The following is a 22101-nucleotide window of genomic DNA, read 5'->3' as shown; positions in this document are numbered from 1 at the left end:
CCGTGACCTTATTCCTTAGTGATGACAAAATATGCATGGTGATCTAGGAAAAGTATTTACTTCTGAAAAGGACAAAGGTGGTTTGTTTGATGGTCCTTTGATATTTTACACATATTCTCTTTCTCTCACACACAGTCTCACCCGAAATACTTCTTTATTCTGTGATGTTTTTGTGGCTCTTAGAAATCTTGAGATTTCAACTTACAGCCTTATGAGGGGCATCTGCCTCCACATAAGTATTTATCATCTAAGTCAGTGGATAGCATTGAGTCAGTTGTCACAACCAGTGAGAGCTCAGATGTGTGGATACTGTAGCGGGTGACTGAGCCAGGGCCAAGAAGAAAGTAGAAGAGGCCATAGCGAGGACAGACAGCAGAGCTTACAGCGCTTACCTGGGTGCTCAGTGTTCCTGACACATTTACATGTTCTAGCAGACTGTTTCCCTTGTGAAAGGCAGCACATGCCCCACACACCAGCTTGTTCAGACAGCTGCCTTGTGTGCTCCCCTGCTGAGCCCCACCTCCCAAGGCATGCTGGCCTGTGTGTCAAGACAGGCCCTGTCCTCGGCCACCACCCCTGCATCCTCAGCACTTATCAAAGACATGGTTTCATCTGTGAAAGTCAAGACTGAGTTCCCAGGTTTACAGCAGGACAAGACCACTGAGATCCTAAAGATAAGAAATCAGACCACAGGCGAAGCACTAGCAGAGCTTGGGTAGAAAAGTGTCTCCATGCTGGAGAGGTGGGTGTGGCTTCCCCAGGCTGGGGCCCTAAGGATGCCTCTGGAAGCAGCACCAGTTCTGCGGGGGAGAAGAGCTGTTGTCCTCAGTCAGGGTCCGAGTCGGGGTCTGAGGAGAGCTGTCCCTCCATGGTCTCGCACATGGCGTCTTGCAGAGATGTGAGGTGACCCCGGGGACTCATCCCCATGGGTTGTATGACTCTGTGCCTGTTGGGGAAAGGTGAGTAGGGCTGGGGAAGAGGCCTGGTGTGCTGGAAGGCCGGGGCCACCCGCGTAGAACCCTGTGTTGACTGGGCTCAGATCTCAGCTGCTGCCCTGGCTTCAAGACCCTGAGCAGTCCCTTCCTTTCCTGGCCTCATTCTCATCACCTGAACACTGGCACAATATCAGTCTAACCTCAACTTTGCTCAAGGATTTCCAACATGAGTCACGCAGCCTTTCAGGACCCTAAGCCCTCCTCTGGTCTCACATTGGGATGTGGGTCCATTCTTCCTCCTCCCAACACACCTGGAGAGCTTGTCAAACATGTTCACCAGCTTCATGGCCTCATGCTCCTTCTGCTCCTCTGTCATGCCCTCCATAGGATTGGGTGGCTTCTCCTCCACCCTCCCTGTCACAGGGTTGATGCTGCATCCCAGAGGGGGAATGGACAATGTGTTAGTAACTCTCCAGGACAAGAGGGGCTACATGGGTAGGTGGACGCCCACCTTCCTGCTCAGGCCTAGAGTGGCAAGATACAGGTTTACCTGGTGGAGGGAGGGGAGCATGCAACCACAGGAGAAAACTCCCTCCAGGAGGAGAAGCTCCTGCCTTGCCCGCTCCCGGTGCCCAAGCCCTCCCTGCATGCTCAGGACAACATCCCTTGGGAACAGGTATCAGATTCCGGAGGGTCTTTCCGTTCCTCATCCTGTCCCACCAACCACAGGAGTCTAGATGGGTGGGGAGCAGGAATGGAGGCGGGGGTGAAGGGAATCCCAAGTGTGTTGGGGTACACACCTGGCCTTGGCTTCCTTGTACTCCTCAGTGTCCGTATCCTCGTCCTCTGAATACTGGCCCTCAGGCCGCCCCCCTGCCATGAGGCCCCTGGCAGCCAAGAGGCCTGCGGCGTTCCCGTAGCCTGTATACTTGATGAATCGGGGCACTGGGGGCCAGGATACAGGTCAGTGGGTGAATATGGCTGGGGCAGGGCAGGCCTGGGGCTTGGGCTTCCCACACTCACCACTCTCAGAACACAGCACAAAGAGGAATTCAGCAGCTACCCTCTTCACATCCGTGTCCAGGTGTGTCATGAGGCGGACAAGCTTGTTCCGCAGTAGCTCCCCAACCTCAGGCCGGGTCCTCACGTCCCGCAGAGGTGGCAGCACCTGGGGAAGTGGCTGGCACTCAGCCTAGGCTTGGAGCAACCTGAAGTCTGTGACCAGGGTCCCGCCACGCGCACCCCCCCCCCCCACACACACACACACAAGCTCTGGCTTCTCTGCCAAGTACCTGGGCCTTCAGGAATTTCCTGACTGGACGGTGCATGCGGGCACACTCTGTCAGCACACTCAGCACAGGAGCCACACTCTCCTTTAGCCTGTGGGTCTGCAGAGGGACCCGTCACTGGGCAGTACTCCATCTGACTTGGGGTGAAGGGTGGCAGCTACACATGCCCTGGCTAGTCCTGGAAGCAGAGGCTTGGGAGTCCCCAAGGGCCAGGAGCTGGTGGTAGGTGTCTGTCAGTTTCGAAAGGGATGGGAATAGGCCCAAACTCAGGAAGTTAGTTGAAAGCTTTATGAGTTGGAGCCAACAACTCAATGCTTTAAGTCTAACTTTACCATCTATAAACCAGGGTTGTAAGCAGAACACAAAGTATTCCAATTTGTCTACACACCACTGGCATCCTGCTCTCAGAAAATGACAGCAAAAAGAAACAACAGAACCTTTACTCTCTGTGCCTCCTGGACAGCGAGCAGGGAGCTCCTATCACTGCCGGCCTCCCTTGTTCTCTCCCAGAGCATAACACCAGCAGCTGCAGCAGTAAGGACAGGCAGCCACCCTCCTCACTCAGTCCACATGCATGCAAGCATACTCCACCGCAGCAACATGGCTCCCAGAGATCTGGCAATCTTGGTCTGTGGCTCTTTTGCTGGCTTAATGTCTGTAAGCTCTGGTAGGACTAGAGTTCCAGCTGTCTGGATGTCCTGTGGGCTCACCAGGAAATCCCTGGTGAATCTCCTTAAGAGGGACAGCTATGCTTATGACCAAGGGGGCTGCCCATGCACAGGGATATGAGGAGGCTGAGGGTCACAAGCAGGGGCTTCTCAAGATTACTAAAGAGGGAACCACAAAGTGTGACTGCTAGCATCTTGCTAGAACCTGAGAGACTCTCGACTCCTTGTAGCAGTGGGCAGAAATGAAGCCTTGAATGAATAAGGTTGTCCACATGTAGAAACAATGACCACAGCTGTGCAAACAGCCAAGGTCAGAGCCACTGCAGAGGACTGCCCAGCAGGTACCCTGCCTACCTGGTGCAAACGCTTCTCTAGGAAGGCGAGGAGGACACCAATCACATCCATGTTCACTCCCATGAACTCCAAGGAGCCTTCATGCAGCTCTAGGGCGAGGAGGACGTCCAAACACTTGAGAGGCAAGTTCCCCAGGAGATTCACTGTGTGGCTGGGGACAGATGGAGAGAGGCCTTGACAGGGCTAATCCTAAGTGCAGGTACAATCTCTGGAGGGGCCACAGATGTGAGCCATAGTCCGGGAGCCTGAAGAGCAGTTCTAGGGATCACAGCCAAGGGTAGGGACTGATCTCAGGGGTATGCCCAAGTGTATGGTGGTCCCCAGAGTGGCAATCTGCCCCAACATTTGTGTGCTGAAGTACTGATTGATCTCTGGAAACACAGGCCAATCCAGGCACAGTTCACCAAGACTGCCCTAATACCATGCCAACCTTGGCCACTGCCCAACACCCTGGCCCTAAATTCATGGCTCTTATCCTACTCACACAACAGAAGCACCCAAGGCTCCATGTAAACACAAGGATACCGTCCTGCCCATACAGACTCTAAGGTAGGGTCTGGGCTCCCACGTGGTTCTGGTCCAGTGCCATGGTGGGGGGTCGCAATCCAGACATCAGAGCATGTCCCTCCTACCAGGATTGGCCCTGTCCTCACCCGTGGAACTCCTCCGTGCGGTCTCCAGCAGCAGCAACCATCACACAGTGCCGCAGAAGGGTTCCCAGGTACTGGTAAAGGGCAGTGTCTTCCTGACAAAGACAGAAAGTGGCTTCTGTGAGAGAAAGCCCCACTTGTCCCAACTGCTGCACTCCAGGACTACGGCACTAACCATTGTACCTTCTCAGCTGCACACCTGGTCCACACCATGCCTGACACCCAGGAACTTGAAGGTACTGTGGAAGGCAGGTCCACAAAATGTCCCAGCTGAGTTAGCAACCACCCATGGGTTCAGGCCACCACTCACCTCGTCCACTTCCCTCTTGATGGAGTCAAAGGTGATATTAAATAGCACCTTGAGGATCTCCATAGCCCGCTCAGTCTCTTGGGGAGGAAGGAGATCAGGTGGGCTCTCTTCTGGGGTCATCCCCAGTGTCAGCTCCAGTGTGTGGGTCAGCAGGTGCACGCCATGCAGCTCCTGAAACAGCTGCTGGCGCACATCAGTGCGGAGTGCTGTTAGTAGGAAGAGGAGCCTTAAATCAAAGAACTGGACATCATGTGGGAAGTTCTTCTTGCTGTACATCCCCACACGCTCTGCTAGCCGCACCACCAGATGGGCCTCTGCTGCCAGTGTCTGTGCCACTGGACTGCTGAGCACGAGGTTGCAGAGGCACTTCAGGGACTCTAGTATGACGTCCATATCTGGGGACTCTGGGACAGACCCCTCAGAGGCAGAGATGCCAGCATAGCAAGCTAGTGCATGTAAGCTCTGGCGACTGGTGAATGGGTCCAGGCAGCTGCGGTCCCGGGACAGGATACGGACAGTCTGTAGCCAGGTGACACGGTGCGAGGGTGGCAACCCCTGCTCCAGGACAGTGACCAACAACTCTGCAAGTCTCTGTGGGCAGGAAGAAGAGCGACTCCACTAGGCCCTCTTCCTGGGCAGCCCATCCCTGCACCGTTTCCCCTTGGGCCGGCACCCACCTTCCTGTCCTCCTGTTGGGCCTCGTCGAAGGTGAAGCTCTGGGAGTGCTGCAGAGAGACCCAGTGAAGTCAGATCCACACGCAGGTAGGGCCTGTGTTTCTAGGGCTGGCCTCCCTGCCTCTAATTCTGAGGCAGCAAACACCACTCTGAACCGATGGCAGGGTCCACCCACACGCCCCTCGGCCACAGCACCCCAGACCGGGCTCCCACTCCACCGCCGCACTGCCAAGGGTTCCCTTCCGCACCTAGACACTCCCTGCCACCGCGCACAGGCAACGGGATCCCTCCCCGGAACGCCCCTCGGCCACAGCACCCCAGACCGGGCTCCCACTCCACCGCCGCACTGCCAAGGGTTCCCTTCCGCACCTAGACACTCCCTGCCACCGCGCACAGGCAACGGGATCCCTCCCCGGAACGCCCCTCTCCGCCGGCGCCCGCTCACCTCCCGGTTGTACGTTCGTAGAGCTTCCGTAATCACGTCTTCCTTTCCCGTCTCTAGGGCATCCGCAACCGCCCGGGGCTCCATGGTCCCCAGAACCTGCCCCGCAAAGCGCGGGCCAGGCAGAGGCCAACCGCCGAACCCGCCGGCCCCACCCTAGCCCGGAAGCTCAGCGTCCGCGCGCGACGGACGCCGGGACCGGCTGCGTGGGGCGGGGCCTCCGGCGGCGCGGCTTCAGGTGGCTGGGCCCCGCAGGTGCGGCCGGAGGCACCCGAGACCGCCAGGTTTGGCCTCCAACGCAGCCCGGCCCGGTGACCAGCCGACCCAGGTCCGCGTGGCCCCGGAGCCGAACAGCGACCCCTCCTCTGTGCCCCGGCGTCTTGGGTGCGAGGGTGCAGACGGAGAGGCCCTGAGACCCCGCCCCGCAGGCTATCAAGCGGGGCGTAGGCGGGACTTGGCAGTCCCGGGCCGCTCCCCGCTCAGACTGGAGTCTGCAGCGCGCCTCCCGCGTGAGAGACGCTGGGGCCGCAGGAGGGCGGGACCCGTCGGTCCCTGCCGCCGTGGAGCTCGCGTTCCAGAGGGGAAGACGGGGGAAAGCGAACCAGACGGCGTGAGGCGCTCAGGGGACTAGGACTGTTTTTAAAGGGGTGTCCGGTGGGCTGCAGAGGGCCCGAGGAAGTGCCATTTTTGAGGAGCCAGGACGGCCAGGAAAGGTCTGGAGGAAGGCCCGGCCAAGCCGAAGGAGCGGCAGGTGCGACGTGCGATGGCCTTGGTAGGCCGAGAGAAGGCGGGAGCGGGAGGGGCGGTCAAGGCGAAAGCCAAGGCTGCCGTGGGCGGCACCCAGGCACACTGCTAGAAGCGCCCGGTTTAGGGGCTGCTCTGAGCATTAAGTGACACACAGGCTGTGCTCCATTTGGGGCACAGCCCCTCACTCTTAGCGAGAGGTCACCGAGCACCGGCTTTGTGCCAGGCTCTCGCGAGCGCCGCTTCCAAGGCTCCTACGCCCCGCACCGGTCCTTCCTTCGTTTCTTTGCGTACTTCTCACCGCTGCGTATTACGCCGTGTCTTCGGCACCCATCTCCACTTGACAGAGACGGTACCGGGCTCGGTGGCGCCACGCTCGCACCTGAGTCCCACTCTAACCCACCTGCTAGAACGCGGGCCCGGGCCGTCCCTCCGTCCAGTGCCTACCTGTGAGCTTCTGGCCGGAAGGACCCCGCTGACAGACCTCATCCGAGCACTAACAGCATCCACCCACCGGAGGTCGTGAGAGCGGACGCCCCCCTTCGTCATTTCCGTTCCCACGCGACACCACCCATAAACCGGAAGAGCTGGAGTCAAAGGGGCGTGGCCTACGAGGGGCGGAGCCGGAAGCCTCTTTAGGTGTCGGAGCCACGTCCTGGGCACGGGTGGTGGTCTTGGGGACTAGCTTCGAGACTGGAGCGGGGCGCCATGGCGGACTGGACTCGAGGTGAGCGCACTAGAGCGGGCCGGGGGCCGAGTCTCTGTCTGCCGCCCTCGGTGGAAGGACTCTGCGCGGGGACTTGGAGGCTGGGCCTTTCAGGCGGCTTGGGGACGGAAGCCGGAGGTGCTTTGTGTCATGTGGGTGAGCTGGAGGCTGGAGGGGTCTTGGCTGGGCCAGTCCTTAGGGGCAGAAGCTGTGGCGGGAAAGGGCCAGGCAAGCTTCCGTGGACTAGGGGCCTAGGGCACCTCCTGTGGTCCCCTCTCAGAGCTCTTATTCTCCCAAAGGAGATGGTGATGCCTGGGCTGTTGTGTCAACTAAAGGGAGTAATGAACATGAAGTGCTTGGCCGGGCCTTGACACCCCTTTATTTGGAGTCTGTACACCCCAGTGATTCCTGGGGCTGCGATTCATGTCGGTTCTTCTTGTCCATTGGACCAGCGGGAATTTGTACTCTGTTTGGGGGAAGGCGGTTCTCACCCTTTTGCATCATCTGGTCCTACCCATCACAGTCAGGTTCCTGCACCCACTGTGCTTTGGGTTTGCAGGAGGCCCTGTGTGGGACGCAAGGTGGGCTCACATCTGCTCACATTTTGGAGCTAGGGGCTTCATTCGTTTTCTCAGGGGTAAAGGTCCTTCCAGATATTCTGGTCTGGTTACTTGTCATTTCCTCCGAGTGTAGTTTGGAGCGCATCCCTGCAGGGTCTTCCTGCCACCTTTCTGGGCGCTCTTTCTTTCTTTTCTGTGCTTCTACCAGATTTTTCTTTGAGAACGGGTCTGACATTCAAAGATGGCGATATCCATGGAGGCAAGTGTTGCAACTTCCTAGCATTTCTGGGATTAACTCAGGTTCCTGCTCAGTATCAGCAAAGGACTGTTGGACCGAGTGTGTTGGGGGTGCCTGCCCACCCTCACCTGGGTGTGCATGCAGGATGTGTGCTTTCGTGACATGTGCTTAACAGCCAGTCTCACACATACATGGTTCAACTACTGGAACTTGGGTTAGGGTTGGACTTTCTCAGCAGACTAAGTTGTCCCAGTCCCCCAAGTGTCTGATTAGGCCAGCATCAATTAGAGTAGAGGGATCAGAGACTACACTCATGAGTGGATACAGCTCCTCAGCCTTTCTCTTCTTTCAGCTCAGAACCCTGGTGCTGTGGAGGAGATTCTAGACCGGGAGAACAAGCGGATGGCTGACAGCCTGGCCTCCAAGGTTACCAGACTCAAATCGGTCAGTGGTGGCCCTTTTTCCCCTCCACCTGGTGGAAGAGTAGGCCTCAGAGGGTGGATAGATGAGCCCAGAGGGATTGGGGGGCAGTCATCCACACTCTTTGTTCCATCTGTCCCTGGCTTGGCTCACCTGAGTGAGGCTCAAGGTGATACCTGGACTTTTCCAGTCTTTGTTGGTGGTACCTTATCTAGCAGAGTGTGGGCAGAGTTCTGGCTGGTTTTAAGGGAGGGTGAGTGCTACATTCTGTGTCTGCCTTGGCCTGATCCTTCCCTTTGTGTTCTTTGACCAGCTGGCCCTAGACATCGATAGGGATGCAGAAGACCAGAACCGGTACCTGGACGGCATGGTAAGGGTCTACAGTATGCACGAGTCACAGCCAGCTCTGTTTCCACATCGTGTTCTACACAATCTCTGTTCTCCAGTGCTGGTGTGGGTGGGTGGTCAAGGTACCGCCTCTATGTGATCCTGCTGGATCCCCTTCCCCAGGACTCGGATTTCACAAGCATGACTGGCCTGCTCACTGGAAGCATGAAGCGCTTTTCCACGATGGCACGGTCTGGGCGAGACAACCGGAAGCTTCTGTGTGGTATGGCTCTGGGTCTGATCGTGGCCTTCTTCATCCTCTCCTACCTCTTGTCAAGGGCAAGGACGTGAACCAGTGGGAGCCAAGGGCAGCCAGGGTTTTCTTCACCTGGTATCCTGGGCTCTTCAGGACTTAAATCTACAAAATATTCCTTTGAAATTATCATCATGATCAGGAATCTTCTTCCTTTGTGGTGGGAACTGTGACTGCCTCTGACCTGATGAACTTGTTTTGCCTGGTTCCATTTGTGAAGGGGACCCTTTCCTTGCCTAGGGGAAACCAAGGCCCAGCCCCCATCCCTACTCCTGGATGCCAGAGACACCCATTCTGAGCAGAGCAGCTCTGAGTCCTGAATGAGTCTACTCATGGCCAGCCGCTCTTTTCTGAGCCTCCCAGTCCTCAGGGGTCTGATATCTTAAGGCTTTTCTGTCCTGTGTTGTCTATGCCTGGATGAGGCTGTGTCTGTGATCTGAACAGCCCGAGGCTGACACAGGGAGCTGGTATGGCTGAGAACCCCATTTGAGCTGTCTCCTCCAATGAAGGGTCCTAAGCCTGGATATAGTACTTATTTAGACCAGTGTGGGCCAAGAGCCCTGTTCTAAGGACTTTGCTCTCAAGTTCCTGGATGAGATCAGTTCCCCATGAAGATCAGGGGCTGTGGATGCAGGAGTGCATCATAACCTTACCTGGAGGCACTGGGCTGGGAGCCTTCTGGGTCACATAGTTGTATGTCTAGGAGCATAAATGACGTCTTCAGGATTTAGGAGCTCCCTAGTGCCTAAGATGTATCCCCTGGAAAATAATCAAGAAACAGGCCAGTGTGGCTTTACAAAGTCAGGCAGTTCCTTGGGGAGGTCTTCCCTGTAAGCACCCTCCTTATAGGGGTGGAGATCACCTGTTGAGAGACCTTGTGCTATTTGTAGTGAGAACTTTACCCCTCCGCTTGCTCTGCCCTACCTTGCCTCCCACAGCCAGTCGCCCTCCCTCCCATAACTTGCTGTGGGGCTGCTCTGAGCTATCATCTTTGTCCCTGACTCTGTAGACTGCCCTTTCCTCCTGTCTTTCCTTGACCCTCACCACTCACTTGGCCAGCTCTAGGCCAATACAAACTGAACTATGGGGCTGGCCAAGCCAGCAGCTACTGAGGGTCCGCACCTTTGTCTTCACATGAAAAGTATCTTTAAGGAATTAGCCCTGCAGCTCAGTGTCATTTTTTGTCTTCATTCTAGTTTGTCTCCCAGTCATTCCCTCTCTTCCCCAGGACTGTTGGCTCACTGTCCCCCACTAGTGTGCCACATCGTGAGGCCTGTCCATCCAACCGTCTCTGAGCTCCATGTTGACACAGAACAGCCGTAGCCTGTCCTCTCAGTGTCCTGGCCCTGCCTTACTCTGGCCACAGTCCCAGGCACCTGTCACTTCCTCCTTCTCTATTTAGCAGGTCCTCACCACAGTCCCCTTTTTTCATCTCCTGGCCCTTCCATTGCACCTGGCTGAGCCCCTAAGCCTCTAGAGGGGGAGGATCTGCTGCCTTTGGTTTTTTCTTTTCCAGCACAAAGTCAGTTCTCACTGCCTCCTTTCTCTGTGTCTTTGTTAATTCCCTGACACTCTCCCAGCTGGGCTGTTCTGGCTTTTGCTTCCTTCTTGGGCATCTCTTCATAGGCCCTGTCACCCTTGTCACCCTCCACAACTTTGGTTTAGCCCTTGGTTCATCACCAAACATGGTAGCAGTTACCTGTGTTGTGTCGCCACCTGGTCACTACAGGCACTGTAGAGGGCACATCCATATGCCAGCTCTACATCCCCGTCGTCCTGGGTCATGCACTGCTGAGAACATGGCCGAACCATGGGAACCACCAGATGCCAGGACACACTTGCCATGGTCAGGGCCCACTTATCTTGCCTGTGATACTAAGGATTTAGACCTGTATTTCATGATGACCTTCCCCTGGAGAAGTGCTTTTGCTGTCTCCGAGACCCCCCAGTTGGGTTTCTGCCTCAGGTCTTCCTCTATCTCCACAGCTCTTACAGTTCTTCCAGTAGTTTTCAGGTCTGTTTTGTAGTTCCTTTCTAGTTTACTTGTCTGCTCCTTGTTCTTCTCCTTGCATTCTATGAATTTTATGAAATGGGATGGCAGCCCTACTGCCACTGGGTCAGGCCAGTTTCCTGAAGGGTTCTAACCATGGTCCTCCAGCTCAGCCCTGTGTACCTGGCACCTGACCCTATGGGTAAGTGGGTTTTGCTGACTTGGTCTCCAATACCAGTATTCCAGAAACAGTCTTGGGGGTCCAATGTGAGGGGTGAGAGCCCAGTATGGGGGCCCAGTGTGAGAACAAGCTGCCAGGCTATGCCACAATTCAAGCACATCTCAACAATAAAAATGTGGAATAAATAGCTTTGTGAAGAAGGAAGCACATATTCTTTGTTGTTCTTATTTCCTGCGGATCCAAGAGAGTCTTCGAGTTTACCCTGGTCCACAGGCTCTCCCTTCCCTGACTTCGGGGAACCCCTTGTCCTCCTAATTTGCTCCTGCAGGACCACCTGCGGCAGTACAGACATAGACCTACCACCTCCTGCACTGTGTCCCTTCTCTGTCCAAGATTCTGCCTTTCCAGTAGGGAAGATGTTAGTGCTACCTTTTAAGGGATAAGGGGATGCGCATGAAATGCTTGTAATATGCAGCCTGGCATGGACTCAGCTGAGTGACAGTCAGCAACTGTATTGTGCTTTATGTTGTACAGGTGGTGGTATCACAGGTGCATTGGGTAGGGCCACTTGCCCAGCACTGACCTTCCCCAAAGCCCAAGGGAATTCCAGACCTTGCTTCCTGAGGCCTGGCCTCAGGCTGCTGGAAGCCTCTGCAGATCCCTCTCTTGGAGCCCAGCTGAGATGCCAGTGATCTGTTCACATTCTCCTCATGTTAGCTGTTAATGCCTAATAGATGCCCTGAGACTTAGCATCTTAAAATTGCAATAATAGTCTACATTTCTCACTGCCACTGTGGTCAGAATTTGTGGCATCATGGCATGGCTTTCTCCATTCTGCCATGATAAGGCCTCAGCTGGTAGATATGGGGCTGGGGCTGTATCCCCTGAATGCTCTCTCAGCTGGTGTGAACTGAGGACCTGGTTGGACTGCTTGCCCTAGATGCTGCATGTGGCATTGTATACATTAAGCTTCCTCTCTTCCTTCTTCCTGACCCTCACCCAGCCCCCTCTAGTCTGCTTGACTACCCATGAGGGGTAGTCAGGCAATACCACTTCTGCTGTGCCTTATTATAATTCAGGGTAGTCCAGATTCAAGGGTAGGGGCTCAGACCCCACTTCTCAGAGGGAGGGCTGTACTGAGGGATAAAGCTCATGGGAGGGTAGCACAGGTGTTGGGCAAGGTTTAAGGCTCCTGGGCCTTCCTATTTCCCTGGGAAGACTACTGGTCAGGAAGCCAGATGGGCCCTGTGTGGGCCAGCAATGATAGCCCCTAGTTGCCCCTTTCTGGATGAGCTTGATCCTTCCTCCAAGGTAGAACCTTACAAGTGGAATCCGTGATTTATTAAGTAATTCAGGCACAGCAGGAAACAAGATTAGCAAATGGGAAGTTAGCATAGAAAAATACCACTTTCGCAACTGTCCAAACAAGCATGCTCTGCCCCACAGGTCCAGGCCAGCCATGGCCCAACTGATGGAGCTTTCAGTTCACTGTCAGCCCTGCAGATCTCTTGTGGGAGGTGATATGTACAGGCTGACAGGGGTGGCTGGGGCTATTCCACGTCAACAACCAGGGGTGTCATGTAGTCAGAGTGTTTGATGCCGAAGGTGACAATCGGGGCACAAGGCTTGGTAAGGATCACCTAGGAGAAGAAAGGCTGTGAGGAGGATCCTAAACCCTGACTGGGGCTGGGCTGCTGTTCTTCCTGAACCTGGGGCCAAGATAGCTCAAGGCTCAAGGCCACATTGTCTGTAAACACAGTGCTCAGCATTGACTGGCACAGCATTGGGACGCAGAGCCAGCCAGCTGGAGGAAAGGGCTAGGGCATGGGGTCCTTGTGCCTGGAGGTTTGCCTTTGGGTGAATAGTGGAAATTTACAGGGTCCTGAGGGTACATGGCCTCAGCAGCCCCTGCAGGGTACAGGCCCTTCCCCCCCCCCCCACTCTGGACTGGGTCCCCTGACCCTCACCCAACCCCCTCTAGTCTGCTTGTCCAGGACCTTCTCAGGGCTGTGGGCTCCAGGTCCTGGCTTGAGGGTCTTGTCCCCTGGGGGTTCCACCCGGGCAGCCATGGTGTACTGTGGAGCCTTGAACTTGGTCACCTGCACGTCAGTCTGGCGGTATGCCGCAGGACCTGGGGTCTGGGAGAAGAAGAGGGCTTAGACAGGTTTGGCCGGCCCTAGGCACATGGCCCCAGAGGGCAGGGACAGGTGTCAGGCCCTGAGTCACCAGGGACAGCTCCTAGCTGTCTATCACTATTGGAACAACACCCTACTGCTCATGGAACACCACTGTATGATGTCACCCCCTCAATTTTAGCTTCACTATGGTAATCTCCCACTGTGTGCCAACCCTGGGCACACCACTGTCGTGTGTATGAGGCCCCTTCTCAGGTGGGATGCTGTCCTCTTGAGCTTGAGAGCAGTGGCCTTGGCCTGGTGTGTGCTCCTGATGCTGCTTCACATGCCCACCCTGCCAGCTATTTCCACAGCTGGAACCTCTTCCCCCAAAATAGCTCATGCTTGTTTTTCTCCTTCCTTCCTCTGGGCAACATCCCATAAACCCCTTCTGTGTTCAGTGGTGCCACAACCTCCCATGCTGGGGCCCTGGTCCCTCCTCACTACTAAGTGTAGCCCCAGCATGTGACAAGCCATAGAGGGCAAAGGGGGCATGGGGCCTCAGCAGAGCTCCACTGGTGGGCCCTGGGTGTTGAGAGGAAGGACCAGGCAGTTCACGGGGTCTGTGTTCTGCCCTCAGCTGGTGTGACCCTTGCCTTGTGCAGATCGTCGCTGAAGCTGCCCAGCTTGCTCCGGCCCTTGATGGAATAGGAGGGCTGGGAGACCTTGCCCACCGTGCGTGGCCCCATCACCACAGGCAGCATGTATGCAGCAGGGCCTGTGGGATGGATGAGGAGAAGCCTCAGACCAGAATGTGGCCTACTAGCTCCTTTCCGGGCCTTCTCCACCCTAAGAGAGCAGCTCTTGGGCTGTTCGTTTGCCCCCTTCTGGGACCCAACTCCAGTCAGACAGGTTATTGTGGGGGCTGCTGCAGACCTGGGGTGCTGTCCACTCGGAAGGTCTTGGTTCGGGCAGAGATGGAGTGGCTGGGTGCTGAGTCGAACACATGCTTGGTAGATTTCTCTGGAAAGTAGTCACCTGGCGGGCAGTGGAAGGAGGTACACGAACAAAAAGGATGTGGATACCCCCAGCTGTGGCACTCAAGGAGTGTGCCCCAACATTCCAGGCATGAGGTCTTTGGGCCCCCATGTGGGTGATGAATGAGGGTGGTCAGGAGTGTCCAGGATGAAAATACTGACTTTGGGGTTGTTTTTGAGCCGGGGGAGTAAGGTCTGATGTGGACCTGGCCCCAAGACTCCAAATGAGGGCCAAACTGGAGGTTTTTGTTTCCTCACACCAGATGGTGCCTGGCCCACTGCAGAAAGGGCACAGGAAAGGTGAGGCCCACTGAGTTAGTGCATACCCTGGCCTCAACACTAGGCTACCAACATTGGCCACCCAGCAGGGAAGGTAAGGGCTCAGGTCAGGAGTCCAAGGTGGGGTCACTCACCTGGGCCAGGTGTTAGCATTGTTTTGCTGTGGTAGCGCCCCAGGATGGAGTAGGCAGGGCCAAGGTCCTTGCCAGTCCTCAGCATCTTAGGGTTCACACTGTAGCGGGGCCCTGGGGAACAGTTCTCTGCCAGGAGCATGGGGGCCCCACGGAAGCTGTAGGCCGGAGCACGCTGCTTGGTGGGTGTGTGCTTCATGAAGCCTGTGGGCACAGTGGCTCTGAACAGCCTGGAGCCACAGACCCCTCCTCCCCACTGGGAGTCAGGGACTAAGCCCTGGGCCACTGAGGTCACCCAAGCCCACCCCAGGCCATCCCAGGCCTTGCTCCTGGCTCTTCCCCCTGCCCTCCCCCCCCCCAAAGCTCTCAGATTCTTACCCGTGGTGGGTGGAATCAGGTACTTGGGTCCAGGGCTGCTGTAGAGGGCCATGATGGGCCCCCTGGGGCGATGGGGTCTCCAGGTGCCTACCCATACCTCCTCTGTCATAGCTGCCTCTGTCCATGGATAAGAGGGTGACCAGGTGCTGGGGAGGCCCTGGCCCATCTCACCCTAGCTTCCTATGTCCCCACTTCTGGGCTTGCTGTCACTAATGGGACAGAACCACAGGCCTCCTCTGTAGGGTTTTGAGCAATTATGGGCAGTGGGAGCTTTCTGCTTGGTGTAGTGTAGTGAGCTCACACCTCCAAGGTAAGGAGTTTTGGACTCTGGTGCAAGCCCAGAGGAGCTATCTATTCTGTCCCATGACGGACTCTAAGGGGGCCTGGGCAAGTTCTTCCTACTCAGAGGATCCTGGGTGGGACACAACATGAGCTGTGGACACTGGTGGGCAGCTTTCTGGCTGACGCTGTGCAGTGGGCAGGGAGGGGCCTGCTTGGGAGACCTCACCTCTTTGCAGGAGCAGGCTCAGAGCAACCTGTGACCCAGCCTCCTCACAGGTAGTCCTGTCCCCCTGGCCTCAATGCCAGGCCGTTCCCAGAAAGGGGCATGGAGAGAAGGACCTCCCTCTCTTCCACAGGCTTCAAGAATTGGGGAAGGTCCGAGCTCTTGAGCTCTGGAATGCGGCTCTGTGGGATGGGGTGTTCTAGGTCACAATGTATGTGATGGAGACAATGGCCTTTACCCGGGCCCCTTGTTAGCCCCTACCTCCCCAGGAACCCCACCCTCCCCAGGCCCCGTCCTTACCAGGGACCCCATCCTTGCCAGGGACCCTCAACCTTCAAAAGGCCCCATCCTCACCCTGGATTCCCCAACCAGGCCCAAGCCTCCCCTGGAACCCCATGGTCCTACCCTTGCCAGACCCCACCTTTCCCTCCCTGGGATCCCAGCACCTTCATAAGACCCCACCTTTGCCAGGCTCCACCCTTACTAGGGACCTCACCCTCTCCAGGCCTGGACTCCGGTATCTGGGACAGGTGCATGGGGGTGGAACAGAGCAAGTGAGATCACATGGTCCACAGCCTGGGTGGCCAAGGAGCCAGCTTGATGATCCCACTCAGCATCGCCCCCACTAGAATCCACTGAGCTATGGAAAAGGTGCTGGAAGGTTCTGGCTGTTGGGGGTCCTGGATCTAAGCTTAGGATCTGTGTTGATCATAGTGGGCAAGAGCTAGTACACTGCTGTTCTGCAGGCTGACCTTCAGACCCTGCTGGCCTGTAGCCCTTGTTGCATTCCACTAGTGTGCATGTGGCTGCCATCCAGGGTCTCAAGCTCAGAGTAGCCCTGAGTGCTTTCTCTGTTCCTGCCCTGGCCTTCCACTGCAGAGCATCTCCCTTCTGCAGGCCACTTGTGTCCACATGACTGCCTGCCTGTGTTCTGTGCTGTTTCCTGCCTAGGTGGTGTCTACCTGGGTCAAGTCTCAGCCCTGTGCCCTTGCTCTCGTGCATCCCTCTGGATGGGGTTCCTTTCATGTCTGTGCTCCTGCGGGTGACTGCTCTTGTCTATGTTGGCCAGGTCCCCAAGTGGACATTTTTATTTTGTTACTGGGAATTGAGCCCAGGGGCACTATACCACTGAGCTACATCTATAGCCCTTTTTATTTTTCGTTTTGAGATAGGATCTTGCTAAGTGGCCTAGGGCCTTGAACTTGTGATTATACTACCTCAGGTTCCCAAATCTCAGGGATTACAGGCATGTGCCACTGTGCCTGGCCCGAGTATACTCTTGATGTGCCCTTTCGTATGTCCCTGAGTGGGGGGAGAGACGAGGAACCAGAGCTTGGGCTGCAGGAGGCTTTATTGATTTAGTGGTTCAAGGGTAAATTTATTCATGGTAAAGAAGCAGTGAGGCAGCATGCATGTGGCTACTTTTGTGGCTGGTCCTGTGGCTGTCAGGAGCCCTGTCTGAGGTCCACTTAGGCGTCATCCTGGCTGCCCAGCACTTGTACCTGGAAGGCAGATGAGTATGGACTGGAAAGCCACTGACTAGTGACTGCAGAGCCAGAGCTCTCTGCAGCAGACAGACCCATCTCTGGGGGAGAAGGGCTCTGGCACATTGCAGCCCACCCCTCCCTGCAGCTGGGAGGTGTTGTGTGCATGCAGGTTGTGCGTGTGCATTGTGTGTGTGCACCTGTGTGTCTGAGCATGTATGTGCACAAGCCATTGGGGGGCTTATCCCACAGGTTGTGAGGGAGCAGGTCCAAGGGACCTAGGGGTTTCTCTGTGGGCTGGGGAGTATGGGACGTCCACCTCAGCTGAGGCAGGTTAGGGTATCTGTGGGGGTGGGCTGGCAATCACAGGCCATGCCTTGGGTGGGTTTTGGGACTGCAGATGTTTAGAGAATGGGATACCCCCGGCCCCAGTACCAGTAGCTTGACCAGCTCCGCCTTGTGCATGGGCTGTAGGTTGTCAATGCAGGACTTGAGCTCTGTCAGTGCTTCTTTGGCATCCTCGTTGACGTTGTACTTGCCCAGGGGCCCCTCATAGAGCTCCTCTGCGGTTCCCACCAGCAGGGTTTGCAGGAAGTCCATGAAAAACTCACTGCTGTCCTCCCCTGTCGTCAGCCCTGTGTTGCGAAGGGAGACGATGCCAGGACAGAGCCTACAAGTTCTGTGTCTTCTGCCCTTCCGTATATCTTCCTCCATGATGCCCCCAGCCCCACCCGCCACAGATGCGCCCCCCCCCCATCTCAGCTTCTCCTATTTCCACTCCCGGGAAGGAAAGTCAACACCCGACATAGGGGTCGACATAGGGGTCGCCTGCTGTACAGCTGGTCTGAACTGGTGCTCAGCAGGTCAGGGTCAGGTTGGATTGGGCTGCAGGGGGTGACATTGGGCATGATGGTGACATGAGCTGGGGTGGTCTGAATGGAGGCTTGGTTTCAGCAGGAAACTTCTGTGGGTGGTCTGTGCTGGAGGCAGGCACTATCCATGGTGAGGGACCTGATGTTGGGATTTTAGCTTCCCAGGCACCCCGCCCCCCAAATGTGCTGGAAGTGTGGCCACACTCACCGCAGATGAAGGACAAGGTGAGGACCACCAGCAGGAGTGTGCTGCTCCCCTTCATGGCCACAGTCTCCGGAGCTGCCTTGGTAGATTCCAGGTTTTTATGCCTTAGCTGGTGGCACCTTGCCCAGGGGTTGGCCGACCTGTCCATCAGGACCTGGCAGGTAAGCTTGGGCCAGGCATGTCCTCATCCTCCACCAGGTGCTAAGCAGCACCAGCCTGGGTAATTGGTGAAGGGAGGGGGTGAGCCTAGGTGAGGGAGGCCCTGTGTGGGGGTCAGTGAGGAGGGGCAGTGGAGCCGGATGCCCAAGTGGTCGTGAGGATGCTGGTGGTGGGGCCCAGACCTTTCTTGAGAGTTGTGATTCCCTTGACCCCTCTACTCAATGTGCTGTGTGGCCCCTTCCGTACTTGGGGAAGGGCAGGGGCCGGGACCTCCCTACTATTCAAATGGAGTGGCAGGCAGGAGAAAGTCCTGGCATGTGAGGACACAGGGTTGGGGGGCTTCCTGCAATGAGGGGACCTGGCCATAGAGTCCAGGGAAAGGAAGGTGGCCTGAGAAGTGACAAGGAGCCACCAGTAGGGGCTGGTCAGAGCAGGAAATGAGGAAGAGCTGTAGTCTGGTAACATGTCTTCCCTCTATGGCCAGGTCAGCCAGGGCAGATAGTCCCAGCACCTGCCACTGTGGGAAGGGGCTCAGCTCCCGGGCCACGAGCTGAACTGTCCCAGGGCAGTCATTCTTCAGATGAGAGTCCAGACACTCCCACTGTGGCCTGGCGCCTCTCCTCCTGTCCCCTGCTGCCACCTGGTGGTTCATGGCTCCTTCTGGAACCCTGCACACTCCCCTGCAGGAGCGCTGGTTTCAAAGCCTGCCCAGCCCCTGCAGACCCCTCTTTCAGAACCTAACTCCACCCCCCACCCACACACATTGTATTGTCAGAGCAAAGCCCTTTGTGCCCACGTCCTTGTTTGGGCCTGTCACTGTGGCATCCTGCTCTTCATTATAAACGGGTCAAAGCGAGTGAGGACTTTAACATCAAGATGGAGCCTCCAGGGATACTGAGCAAGATTCTGGGGCCTTTGCCTGGCTAGGAGATACTCAGGGCCACGTGGAGGGAATAGCTACCCGTGGCTCCCGGAGGGCTCATCTGCAAGGCCAGGTAGAGGCAGGAGACAGCTACCTGTGGCTCCCGGAGGGCTCATCCCTCTGTGCAGATGTGGCTGCTGCCCTCCAACTTGTGGGAAGGAGGCACAAGGAAGCCGAGCTGCGCGGAGTGCCAGATCTGTCACTGCCTCCCAGGCCCAGAGGCATCCTCACTGAGGGAAGTGAGTTATGGCATGTGAGGATTCCCAGAACTGTGTTATTCTGTGTATGTTTAATGAGTCTGGAAGGGAAGGGAACCAGCAGCAGCAGCAGCACAGGGTTATTGAGCTGGACTTTTCCCAGGTGTGTGGAATAGGATTGGCTTCAAGAGAGCGGATTCTTTCTGTCTGATTCTGGATCTTCTACTACTTTTGTATTTTATTTAGAGATAGGGTCTCACTGAGTTGCTTAGCCCCTCACTTTTGCTGAGGCTGGCTTAGAACTCGTGATCATCCTGCCTTAGTTTCCCAAGCTACTGGGATTATAGGCATGTGCCACCGTACCTAGCTCTAGGAGTCTGTGGTTTTCTAATCAGGTCCTGTCATCTGAGGATGGATGGCCACACAGGCGATGGTTAACACCCACGGGATCTGCTGACAGTAAGTCTTGGGAGTCCCAGTGCAGGCATAGATCAGCCATGCCTGTCACTTGCAAAGGAAGACCAGCAGTGGCCCATGTACTGAGTTTGTCACCCATAGCCGGGTGTGGTGGTGTACACCTGTAATTCCAGTGACTTGGGAGGCTGAAGCAGGAGGATCACAAGTTCAAGGCCAGCCTCAGCAACTTAGTAAGACTCTTGGCAATCTAGCAAAAACTCTCTAAAAAAATATAAAGGACAGAGGATGTAGCTTACTGGTAGGCACCCCTTGGTTCAATCCTCATTCCAAAAAAAGAAAAAGGAAAAAGGGTGAATGTGTCATCGTAGGAAAAGCTTCACATGAGCCCATCCTGTTTTTGGAGCTTGTTTGTTTGCACAGCCTTTGTTCTCCATGATGGGAGTTCTTGGATTTTTCACCTGTTTTTAGAGCCACAGAGCATTTGTTCTTCCTCTGCCTAGATGCTGTGTGTGCTGCTGCCTTTCAGATATTGAGGCCAATATCTGATGAAGACAGGCTTGACCTGCAGAGCAAGACTGACATTCACAAGGTGGAAGACAGGAAGAACAACCACATTGGTACATGGTGCAGCATTTCAGGGAGCCCTTCCCTGACATCAGGAATGACTGCAGGGACATGCTCAGAAATCTGGCCCTCATCAACTCCCTCAAGGCACTGACCTGGTAGTGTGCCTGACCTCAGTGTGGGGCTGCAGACCCCAGCTATTATTGTCCCCCAGACCTAACATCTCTTTCTATAATCCTTAACAATGCCCCTCTGCTACTCTCCACTGAAATCCAAAAGTAATATAATCTGAATCCATAATTGAAAACAATCAGGACACTTTCCAAACTGCTGTGAAGGGAAGTAGTAACAGAGAGTGTTCTGACATGCAAACACCCAGGCAGAGCTGCAGTGTGTACTGCACCATGGCCACAGTGTGGCCACAGTGGGTGGTTGTCATTGTCTCTCAGATAATGGCACTGGCAGGGTTTCCAGGGTGGAGAGCAGCCCTGGTGGAATCCTGAACAAAATACCCACCTCTCAGTTTGCATGAAAGCTGCATTCCTAGAAAGTCCAGAATAAGTCAAGATTGCAGATTTGCTGTTTATACATAAAATGAGCCTAAGTCCTCAGCATATATGAGGCTGGCAAGATCAGTTTGTGGTCAGAACACCCAACCTGTGCCGCAGCCATACAGGCCTAGCCCTGCTGAACTCTGAGTCTGTGCCCACAGGAGCACTTGAGGACATGGGGAGGAAGAAAGAGCACTGACTTGGGAGATGGCAGCAGTGTCTGTGCAAAACAGACACCTGGCAAGACTCTCCACAGAAGGTGCAGGAGATGAGCAAGATGCAGGCGAAGTTTGGAAACTGCAAAAAGGAAAAACGAGTCCTGTTGTGAGTTCCTGTTGAGTTCCTCTTTCCTCCCAAGTGGGGCTCAGCCCTTAGGGCAGGCAAAGAGGTGTGGGGAGGCTGGAGTCTCCTTCCTTTTACTATTCTGAGGCTGTGGGTGGGTTCTGAGGAAGATGAGGCCCTCGTCTTCCATGTATCCCATCGACTGGCCTGGGTGGGCCCAGCTGCTGGAGTCTTCAAGCCAGTTGTTTCTGGCCAAGGGTCCTGTGATACGTGGGTGCATGTGTTCTGTCTCCCACTCTCTGTGCTCTCTTCAGTGCACAACAGCACATTTAAAGGTTACCAGAGAGCTGTGAGGCCTGCCAGTGGGCACGTGAGGTGCTGAAGCAGTGGTTCATCAAGGTGAGCGAGGATTGAGGCCCTGGCTAGCCTCTGGGTTTGGAATCCGAGGTCCTCCTGTTCCTCAGTCCATGCAGCTTTTATAAGGAGAAACCTGTGGTGCATTATTTAGGAGGCCCAGGGCTTCGTGGGGAGCAGGCTCTTTGATGGGGAGTGGAACCTGTAGGCCTGTCTCTGTCACTTGGTGACAGACCCAGACACAGGCCTGGGGGATGGTTGCAGTACTTGGAGGCCCCCTATGTGTGGTTTAGGGCTGGACAGTCAGTGATGGGGAACATGTAGGGCTGTGGATGCCAGGGACATGTCTGGCCTTTGTGGGTGTCACAGGATTGAGATCCGAACAGAGCTCTGTTTTGGTCAGCTTTTTTGCTGCTATGACTAAAGGACCCTACCAGCACAAGTGTAAAGAAAGAAAGATTTATTTGGAAGCATATGGTTTCAGAGATCTTAGTCCATAGAAGGCCGGTTCCTCAGGGCTTGAAGTGAAGCTGAACAACATGGTGGGAGAGGGTGGCGGAAGGAAATAGCTCACATCATGGTGATCAGGAAGCAGAGAGAGACTGCACGCTCCAGATACAAAATATATATACCCCATAGCCATGCCCCCAATAAACCACTCCCTCCAGTGACCACTTAGTTTAATCCCATTGGGGATTAATTCACTGATTAGATTAAGGCTATAACCCAATCATTTCTTCTCCAAACCTTGCATTGTCTCACGTGTGTGCTTTTTAAAAAATATTTATTTATGAGTTGTAATTGGACATAATATCTTTATTTTATTTATTTATATGTGGTGCTGAGGA

The 22101-nt window shown here is 55.4% G+C and overlaps 4 protein-coding genes across 7 annotated transcripts; 1 reads left to right on the top strand and 3 right to left on the bottom strand.

Moving 5' to 3' along the window:
- Window positions 1-137: 137 nt before the first annotated feature.
- Ric8a (RIC8 guanine nucleotide exchange factor A) lies at window positions 138-5517 on the bottom strand. The gene is made up of 10 exons (XM_027953503.3): window positions 5327-5517; window positions 4884-4931; window positions 4207-4797; window positions 3900-3991; window positions 3247-3397; window positions 2228-2323; window positions 1959-2103; window positions 1736-1880; window positions 1247-1366; window positions 138-946 (listed from the first exon to the last, which is right to left on the bottom strand). The coding sequence occupies exons 1-10, from the start codon at window positions 5408-5410 to the stop codon at window positions 826-828; spliced, it is 1593 nt and encodes a 530-aa protein (XP_027809304.3). The 5' UTR covers window positions 5411-5517; the 3' UTR covers window positions 138-825.
- A 34-nt stretch (window positions 5518-5551) lies between these two features.
- Bet1l (Bet1 golgi vesicular membrane trafficking protein like) lies at window positions 5552-22054 on the top strand. 3 transcript variants are annotated; one of them, XM_027953500.3, is made up of 6 exons: window positions 5558-6794; window positions 7924-8015; window positions 8305-8361; window positions 8502-8601; window positions 17760-17827; window positions 20003-20122. In XM_027953500.3, the coding sequence occupies exons 1-6, from the start codon at window positions 6776-6778 to the stop codon at window positions 20033-20035; spliced, it is 369 nt and encodes a 122-aa protein (XP_027809301.2). In that variant the 5' UTR covers window positions 5558-6775; the 3' UTR covers window positions 20036-20122. The 3 variants fall into 3 exon arrangements, with proteins under 3 accessions (XP_027809300.3, XP_027809301.2, XP_027809302.1); XM_027953499.3 differs by lacking the exon at window positions 17760-17827 and having other exon boundaries at window positions 5552-6794; window positions 20003-22054; XM_027953501.3 differs by lacking the exons at window positions 17760-17827; window positions 20003-20122 and having other exon boundaries at window positions 5573-6794; window positions 8502-11011.
- On the bottom strand, window positions 12353-14850 carry Cimap1a (ciliary microtubule associated protein 1A). 2 transcript variants are annotated; one of them, XM_071617012.1, is made up of 6 exons: window positions 14742-14850; window positions 14367-14567; window positions 13853-13954; window positions 13573-13694; window positions 12800-12940; window positions 12353-12442 (listed from the first exon to the last, which is right to left on the bottom strand). In XM_071617012.1, the coding sequence occupies exons 1-6, from the start codon at window positions 14848-14850 to the stop codon at window positions 12353-12355; spliced, it is 765 nt and encodes a 254-aa protein (XP_071473113.1). The 2 variants fall into 2 exon arrangements, with proteins under 2 accessions (XP_071473113.1, XP_027809299.3); XM_027953498.3 differs by lacking the exon at window positions 12800-12940.
- Scgb1c1 (secretoglobin family 1C member 1) lies at window positions 16716-17962 on the bottom strand. The gene is made up of 3 exons (XM_027953502.3): window positions 17811-17962; window positions 17166-17365; window positions 16716-16748 (listed from the first exon to the last, which is right to left on the bottom strand). Exons 1-3 carry the CDS (start codon window positions 17953-17955, stop codon window positions 16716-16718), a joined length of 378 nt encoding a protein of 125 aa, XP_027809303.3. The 5' UTR covers window positions 17956-17962.
- Window positions 22055-22101: the final 47 nt, after the last annotated feature.

The sequence above is a fragment of the Marmota flaviventris genome, chromosome 9 (assembly GCF_047511675.1).
Source record: "Marmota flaviventris isolate mMarFla1 chromosome 9, mMarFla1.hap1, whole genome shotgun sequence".
NCBI classification, from domain to species: domain Eukaryota; kingdom Metazoa; phylum Chordata; class Mammalia; order Rodentia; family Sciuridae; genus Marmota; species Marmota flaviventris.
This window is presented reverse-complemented; position numbering and strand designations above follow the sequence as displayed.